General features: G+C 37.5%; 1 protein-coding gene and 1 pseudogene across 1 annotated transcript; both read right to left on the bottom strand.

Moving 5' to 3' along the window:
* Window positions 1–1455: 1455 nt before the first annotated feature.
* On the bottom strand, window positions 1456–3015 carry LOC115964882 (annotated as a pseudogene).
* Window positions 3016–6422: 3407 nt separating this feature from the next.
* On the bottom strand, window positions 6423–8795 carry LOC115963596 (pentatricopeptide repeat-containing protein At3g02650, mitochondrial-like). The gene has a single exon (XM_031082665.1). The coding sequence runs from the start codon at window positions 8614–8616 to the stop codon at window positions 6844–6846; it is 1773 nt and encodes a 590-aa protein (XP_030938525.1). The 5' UTR covers window positions 8617–8795; the 3' UTR covers window positions 6423–6843.
* Window positions 8796–9009: the final 214 nt, after the last annotated feature.

Genomic DNA, 9009 nt, shown 5'->3' with positions numbered 1-9009 from the left:
AATCAATCATCAGATCCAGGAAAGTGGACAGGACCTATCAGAAAATCCGTACATTGCTTGGACCACTCAATGTCAATTGCTTCCCTTTCATTTAAGATATTTACAGGTAAGTATGATATATGGTATAAAATTCTTATCTGAAAATGAATTTTTTGCCTTTTTGTTTTTGGATAAATTCTGTTTATGCATTTTATAGTAGCATGGATAGAAAATGGTCCCACCTTTTACAGATTTCGCTTCACTGTTTGCAAATTAAAAATCTTAATATTTATAGTAGCATGAATACATTGGCAAACTTAAAATACGGCTGACAGAAGTGAAAAATGCTAATCACAATGTGGTTGATAATTTTGTTTTTTCATTTACTTTTCCTTGGGGAAAGAGTGGGCAGATTGTAATCTCCCACCTTTTATATATACATATATATTAATGAGTTCAGGCTTCAAGCACTATCTCTTTCTCTTAAACAATGTTGTGTGTTGGGCACAGACAGCAATGCTACTGGTAGTGTTGACTGCGAGGAGAACATGCCTCAAGGCAGTTATATATGTGCTTTTTCACCGCTTGGCTATGTAATTTAGCCTTTGAGTGAACTCCTCAACTGATTTGCTACAAATTGCTGTTTAAAGTGCTATTAATTGCCAGTCCTTACTAGTTGGTTCCCATGGTTATAGTTCTCCCTCCAGGCTCTAGCTAGTTAATACGATATTTATTGCACTAAATCTGACAGCTTGCTGATTAAAATTTGGCATATTACTCTGGTTTGTAAATTAGAATGAATATTTTGAATGAGATGATCTGTGGAAGTAACTTGTTTCAAAAGCTGTTTTGTTTTTCTTGTACACAGTTTCACCCATGGCTAATGCTAACCCAGCCATTTATTGAGTACTGTGTTTGGGGATGGGATAGCCTCCCACAACCATCAATTATGTAATATACAAAATTCAACTCTCCAGGAGGTTTTTTTCACACTGTTATTTTCAACAGTCCAGAATTCCATAACACTGCCAGTAGGCAGTAACCATGATCTCCACTATATTGCTTGATTAAGGACCCTGGCAAAATGGTTAAAAGCAAAGTCCTATTTTCTCAAAAGTTTCAAAGGATGATCCTTTCCTAGACAGGGTGGATAAAGAGCTTCTAGGTGGCAGAAACCGTTCTGCACCTGGTGCATAAGGACCATGCTCTTTGTGCAACACTGAGACAGTGTTTAGACCAGGTCCTGGTGCTAGGAGGATCAGGGGCTTCTTGACATGTGGTTTTTTTTATTGAAATTTTCGTTGAAAAAGCAGTATTCATGACAAGGGTAAGAGTCATATAATCCTAACTGTACATTGGTGTATTAATATATTATATGGCTAATGTAAACTGGTGGAACTTTGTTTTCTTAATATTTTAATTATACATTCAAGTTATAAACATGATCAACTTACCAAAGAAATGAACACGATCCACTTTACAGCAAAGTCATGAAGTGCATAAATCTAAGCTTTAAAAAATCCTACTTTTATATTGGATTTTCTCCTCCATTTTTTTTTAACCTTTTGGTTGTCAAATAGTATATTGATTAAGCTGGTGGTTTCCCCTACAATGTTTATTAGGACATTTTGGCAAATTGAAACTTGATAGATATGACCAGTTGTTTAATAGTCCTTGATTAGTCTCTGTGAGCAGAGGTTAAATTCATGTAGTTTTCAATAATCATCTTTGGTGAAAAATCAGTAAAATAGCCCTTCTCCACTTCCTCCCCTTCTTCAGTTGCTAGCATCTCAACCTGGTACTGGACCCTAGCTATCTGAGCCAATTTGATTTGGCTCTAAGAGCATGTAGGCAATCTCAGTTGAATCCTCTCCATAAACCAAGCCTAATGTCTGCACCGTGGGCAGCCCACCTCCTTGAGCACTCACCATCCTTGCAATTCTTTGAGCCACTGAGAAATCTATTCACAAGATGGGTATGTTGTAAAATGCAATCCATGGACGTGCCCCAATCATTGTGATGCCTCTTGCTCGAGACAACTTGGATGGGCCTTCATTGGGCTTCTCCAAAAGCATATCAGGCATGGTTCATCTTGCCATTGGCTGCCCATAAAGTTAGGCTGGTAATATCCAAGCTCATGCCTAATGGTGTCCAGAGCCTTGCCTGTTGGATGTGCTGCAGCATACAAAAACACTGGCACTGCAACAGAAAAAGAAATTGTTGTCATCAAAATGACTAGTGCAAATACATTTCAAGTAAGAATAGTTTTAGGGACTATTTTCTAGAATTCTTTTCACAACTGTTGATATAGCTAGCTATGATTAAAAGAACATCACTTTTACCTGGCTCCACCGCTGACATTACTTTTATTATGCATTAATAATATGTAATGTCAATAACTATGAAAAAGTTTTCTTTAGACTTACCGTTCAAGTAAAACTACATTTTTCTATCATTAAGTCTAAGGAAACAAATTTTTTTATAACTCCTGACATACTTTGTTATCCTTGGTATATCTAGGTTAAAGTGATGTTACTTCAATCACAATAGGCCATGTCAACAATTGTGAAATTGTTTTTCCTACTTAACTTGGCAACAATTGGAGGATGCTTTAGAAGGGTTCAACTGACCTTGGAATTGATTTGTAATGTCTGCTGCCACTACCTTTGCCAGCCAAGCTGCTTCATCCAGTGATGCTCGAGCCAATGGATGGAAAAGAATGTTGTCCACAACACCAAGCCGGGGTGAGTCCCAGAGTGCAACTCAAGGTTAATGGCTCCAAATGCAGCCTCAACTATCGCTAGGACAGCTTGTTGCAATGGACTATAAATGGCACTGCCCGTGATATCTTGCACAACATAAGCATATGATACAAGAGTGTACTGAACATACTCAGTCCTCAAATTTGTTCACGATGACAGTTTCTGGGTTAAGCCTTGTAGCTTGTTCAATAGCTTCAAGGGCAGCATAATTACGTGATTCAGAGATACAGAACCTGCAAGAGAATCCAACATTCACGTGCAATAATTCAGCCTTTTTTTATTACTATGATATATGAATCTTTACTTACGATAAAATGAGGGCTATTTGCCTTCAACCAAAAAAAGAGGGGCTATTTCATTGTCCTTTAGACCATATTTGAATGTGATTATTATATGTTAATTCTTAACAATAGAATGACACTAAGCACATACATATTTAGAATTGATTTTTTTAACTAGTGAGTTATGCACACACCCCGTGGGTCTTGAACCTACAACCACACTCTCCACCTAATAATTATAAGGAGAGGAGATGCTAGTTGAGGCGAGTTAGTTGGCATTCTATAGTTATTTATGCTTGCACTGTTACACAGATTTAAAGCCTTATTTCAAGAGTCAAGGCCAACATTGTATTGTAGGACATAGTAATAAAATATCTTATCCACTTTTCATTATTAAGTGCCAATCCTTTTTTTTTTTTCCTCATCATTGATAAGAAGTTATGTTTGGTCTTTAGGCACTCTTCAAAGCCAAGTTCATCTATCTAGATAGACTGCACTCTTCAAGTGTACGGCTGTTTTCTTCCTGTTAGAGGGGGCTCGTTAGTTGTTGCTTTGTTTTTTTTTTTTTTTTGGCTTGCCTTTGTTAGTTGCTTCAAATCCTCAGCTACCACCTCAGATCTCTGTCTTATTACAGGGAATTGAAATTTGCACATATAATATTGTAAGAGTTAAATAATGAAGATAGGCATAGAATAAAGCTTGACAATTTAAATAGATACTGGATAACGAGGTAGGAACTACTGCATTGATGGACTTATTATCATGTAATGCATAAAACTTAATCAAAGAATGAGTGCGCTTAGAATATGTTACTTTGAAGTAGTGCTTAGGGGTGACATTTATGAGTTTTGTCCACTCATCTTTAGTTAGCCAAAAAAGGATAAGTGAACCCAAATTATAATATATCAATAGAAAATTTTGGTTGAGATTTAAAAAAAAAAAAAAAAAAAAAAAAATTTAATGGTGGCAAATCACATATAAAAAATAATCAGAAAACTAATTTTCTTATCTGCACTCAAACTGTATATTAAATCCAAGTTTGAATGGGGTATGGACTAAATTGGCCAAAGCTCCAAATTAGATCACTTCTCTTCCATCCCCTGTTTGATTTTTACCATGATTTTAAGGAAAATAACTAAGGTTGATGAAAATGTATAAATTAATATTTTAACTTTGAAGGACCCTTGTAGTGATCTAACACCTAGACAAAGAAGAAAAGAAAAGAAAAGAGGAAGAGTGCTTACCTTGCAACTTGGGTTGAAATCCATTCCTTGCCCCACTGATCTGCTTAACCCCCTTTTTTTTTGCTACCACCGACTTTGTATCTCAGGAACTGAATGGGCAAGTGCTGTGAGTCTGAGATGCATATAAAAGGCACTGAGGTTGTGAGTCAGCATTGATATAAACACCCATTTAAGCCAATGTTCCATTGCTTGACGTGTCAGTGCTCAATCATAATAAGGAGAGGCACGTTTGCTGGAACCATAAATCACATGGAGCTACTAAGCAGTATCACCGACCATGGTCTCCTTCAATCAACACCATACACACTGCCTAAATTACTAGAAGATGACCCTGTCAACCAATGATAGTCCCTTGTATGTGCTTATATGTATAGTAGGAAATGTTAGTCCAAAGGGTACACATATACATTTTTATATATATATATATATATATATATATTTTATACATATGATAGGTTTAAGAAAGATATAGCATGGTGTTTATTTCGTGGTGATTACTCTTTGGCATGAGATTATGACACTAATTAGTTTTTTTATTTTTTATTTTTTTAGGCATGATTTGAATCTAAATCTCTTATTAGCAACTATAAACTTTAATAGTTTACTAATTCCAACCCACCGCATGGGTTAAATTATTACTATGCAGTCCGTCATCCCACACACATTAAGTTAGTTAAGCTAACTCCAACTCACCACATGGGTTAAATTACTACCATGCAGTCCGTCATCCCACTCACACACTAGGTTAGTTAAGCTAACTCTAACCCACCACATGAAATCCTTTGGGGGTGGGCCTAAGATGTTGGCAAGAGGCTTCAAGATCTCATGGATATCATGAGGTCTTTAGAACCACTTAACCCCTTAGGGTTCAGTAGTAATTTTTTTATTAGTAATTCAGTAGTAATTACAAAACAAAACAAGATCTACCAATCTAAACTGCAAAATTTTTAATGAAAAGGCAAAGGTGAGATGCAGATTTAGTACGAAGACCTAATTATTTGGTTCTATTGGGTTTATAGGACTAGGTTGGCAAACTGCGATCTTGTATAATCAATTTAGAAATCTTGAGTGTCTCGAGTGTGTTTTGAAGACAAGTTCAAAACAAGCCAAGGTTGAAGCTTGAAAAAACCCAAGGTTTCTAGAATCTTAACCTTACCTCGATTCCAGCTCAATCCATCAAGTTTTTCCACCTCTCTTGAAACATCAACCGCAGATCCAAATTAAGTTCTAAAAAGCCGGTGATTGGAGTGAAGTTGCTGCAATTCAGTTCATCAAAGTTGCTGGTACAAAACTTCAAATGGGAGGCTCACTTGCCACAAGATCCAGAACAGAAAAGTCTAGAGTTGCATGAGGTCTCATTAGTAAATAAATAAATAATCCACGAGATAGCAGCAGATTTAGGCATGTCATTTGGTTGTAGTCTCAGTGGTTGGGAATTGATTAAAATAGGAAAACTTTCTTTTCCATTTGCTATGTGGAATCTCCTTACTAGTTGGTTCCAATGCTTATAGTTTCCCTCTAGCTAGTTAATACAATATTTGTTGCACTAAATCTAACAGCTTTCTGATTAAAATTTGGCGTATTAATCTGGTTTATAATTGGAATGAATATTTGGAATGAGATGATCTATGAATTTAATTTGTTTCAAAAGCTTCTTTGCTTTTCTTGTACACAGGTTCAACATGGCTAATGCTAACCCAGCCATATGTTGAGCACTGTGTATAGGGATGGGATAACCTCCCACAACGCTCATTTATCTAATACACAAAATTCAACTCTCCAGGGGGTTATTTTCACACTGTTATTTGCAACAGTCCAGAATTCCACAACACCACAAGTAGCAGTGGTGGCGCCATGTTTATGTCATGGTGTTCCCACGATCATGTCACACTGTTATCTTTAGTTTTTTCTTTTCTTTTCCTCTTTCCAATACACAATTTTCTAGCATTAGTAATCCGCATAACTCATTTTCAAGAGTTTGCTCTGCCCTCCCTGAATAATACAAATACCATATAACAATGTGTATGGACCTTCCAAATGGTGAAACATGAAATGTCTAAAGGATGAACAAACATCTCAAGATAAAACATGTTAAAATTTTATAGTAATAATAAAATAAATAAATAAGGTAAAAAGAAGTGCATGTAAAGGTCAAGTAGAGGAATGTTGAATGAACTAATTAAATTTAAGCAAGTCAAGATATCCTAGTAACAAAAAACAAGATCACATGCTAAATTAAACAAAACTTGACATTTGCATTGCTGCAACCAAAACCATTATTTCTACAGTCTGTAGAATGCATATCCCTCACTTGGATAAGACAGCTGCTTAACAGAATGTAAGTGAAAAACTGACACGAAATAATAGAAAAAGAAAAATAAATGAAGCTTCTCTGCCAATCTGACTGATGTGAAGGAATATATAATGCAATCCTTCAAAGAAGTCATACACAAGGCTTCACTCTTTATGTCATTGAAAAGAAGGGGAGGGGGGGGGGGGGGGGGGCCCATCGGTGTCTTTGTATCACATCTACTTCCTACAACCAGCTAAACAATTTAGGCCCCTGGCCCTCCACACTTATGAACCCAGCACTAGCTCCTCCTCTTCCATCTCCTTGACTGCTCTTATGAGACCCTTTGTGATTCCATTGAGGTGCAATCCTTTCTCTTTCATTTCCTCTAGCAGCTTCTCTGCTGTTTCCCAATCTAAAGCCTTTAGACAAAGAGATTGGATCAATTTATTGTACTCATCAACATTAGGTTGAACGCCAAAATCCTTCATCTCAGCCAACAACTTCAAAGCGTTGTCAAACTCTTCAAGTTTAGAATACCCACGAATGAGTGTATGGTAAGTCACAGGGGTCAGTTTAGAATGCTTCTTTTTTGCTTCTGACAAGAGTTTACAAGCCTCCTCCATCTGACCACCATTTGTGTAACCACTCATGATGACAGTATAAGTGTACACATCCGGTTTCAATCCCCTACTCTCCATCAGCTTCTTAATCTGTATAGCTTCTCCCAGATCCCCAGCCTTGGAATATCCACTGATAACTGAATTGAAAACTGCATTTCCAGGGGGCGGACCCTCTGTGATCATCTTAGAAAGCAACTGTTTTGCCCCATCGACATTTTTCATCCTACACAAACCATGAATGACAGTAGAAAACGGCTTAATTGCATATTTCCGTGCTTCTCCTGAAAAATCATCCAACATCTCCAAAGCCAATTTCACAGTTTCATCCTCCCTACAGAGTGAACTGATCAAAAAATTAACAGAAGATCGAGGAGTAATTTGGTTCTTCTCCTTTGCAAATAAATATACCGAATGGGCATCCTTAACCTTCCTCCCCTTACAAAGCCAAGATATGATCTTACCCACTTTCTCATTCTCAGGCAAACTTCCCTCATCAAGCATCTTTTCACAAACAGACCAAGCCCAGTCATACATTGATCGCCTAGATAGTGCTTCAATCGTGAAATAATAGGTATCAACATTTGGGACACACCCAAAATCCCCAAACTTGTTAAATACCTCCCAACTCGCCTTCCCTTTTCCCAATTTCGATAACAAAGCTATCAACTGATTGAGAATCTCCACATTCAACACACCATTTTCTTTCTCACCTATCTCCTTAATCAAATCCCACAAAGCATATGCATCTTTCTTCTTAAGTTCACGAGAAATTGCCCGCACAAGCGCATCCACCACACAGGTAGTCACCTTAAACTCAGATTTCTTCTTTAAAGCCCACTTGAAAAACCTAATCAAATTCTCACCCAAAACAAGTGGGGTTTCCAGAACTTTCACCACAAACTCCTCATGTAGAGTCAAACCCATGTCATCAAGAGCTGACTCTAAAGAGCCATCAACACTACTCTGCAATAAAGACAACAAATTCTCCAACTGCTCCACATTAATCACATAAACCTCCTCCTCTTCATTCCCATTTTCCTCCCCAGATTGGTCTGACCCAAAAAAATCATCCCAATCCCCAGGGACAACAATATCGAACTCGGTATCCCTATTTTCATCAATACCAACTAAACCTTGCTCAGAAACCCCATGAATCTCAGAATTCTCCAACTGGGTATCACCATTTTCAACAAAACCCACTGAGGACTCCTCAGAATAGAACCTGGGGTTTTGGCAAATAAATGATCTTTTGGGAAAACCCCAATTTGTTGAGAAAACAGGAAATTGAGACTCAGTTTGTGTTTGAGTTCGAGTAATAGAAGATGAAGAAGCAGGTACCTTGTGTTTCGGGATTTGAGTTGCATAGAACCTCCTCCATACTGCTCCACCTTGTCTGGACGACAAAGCACCTCTTGCCACCACCACCGACCTCCACATCCTCTCTCCCTCTAAGAAATGTGTTTACACTTTGTCGTGTTGAAGTGTTGTGAAGGGTTGTGTTGTGTTTCGGATTGTATCAGTGTTTACACTTGACTTTACCCTACTGTCATTTCTGTGGAAGTGTATCACGGAATACCAGATCAGCATCCAGTTGGTGTTGCATGCTCCAATAAAAATTCGACACCTGTATAAAAAGACAGATCTTTAAACTAGCTCATTTAAATCAAAAGTACAAAAATGGCCCTTGAAAATTTTCAAAGTCCCGCCACTCAACACGCTTTACCTTTATGCAAAATAAAAAATTTATCTCTCTCTTGCACAGCACATACATATATACAGTGTTCCCGGTCGTGTACCAGGAACACTGTGCCCATGGCGCCTTGGCCTAGG

Source organism: Quercus lobata, chromosome 10 (genome assembly GCF_001633185.2).
Source record: "Quercus lobata isolate SW786 chromosome 10, ValleyOak3.0 Primary Assembly, whole genome shotgun sequence".
Classification (NCBI taxonomy): Eukaryota; Viridiplantae; Streptophyta; class Magnoliopsida; order Fagales; family Fagaceae; genus Quercus; species Quercus lobata.
This window is presented reverse-complemented; position numbering and strand designations above follow the sequence as displayed.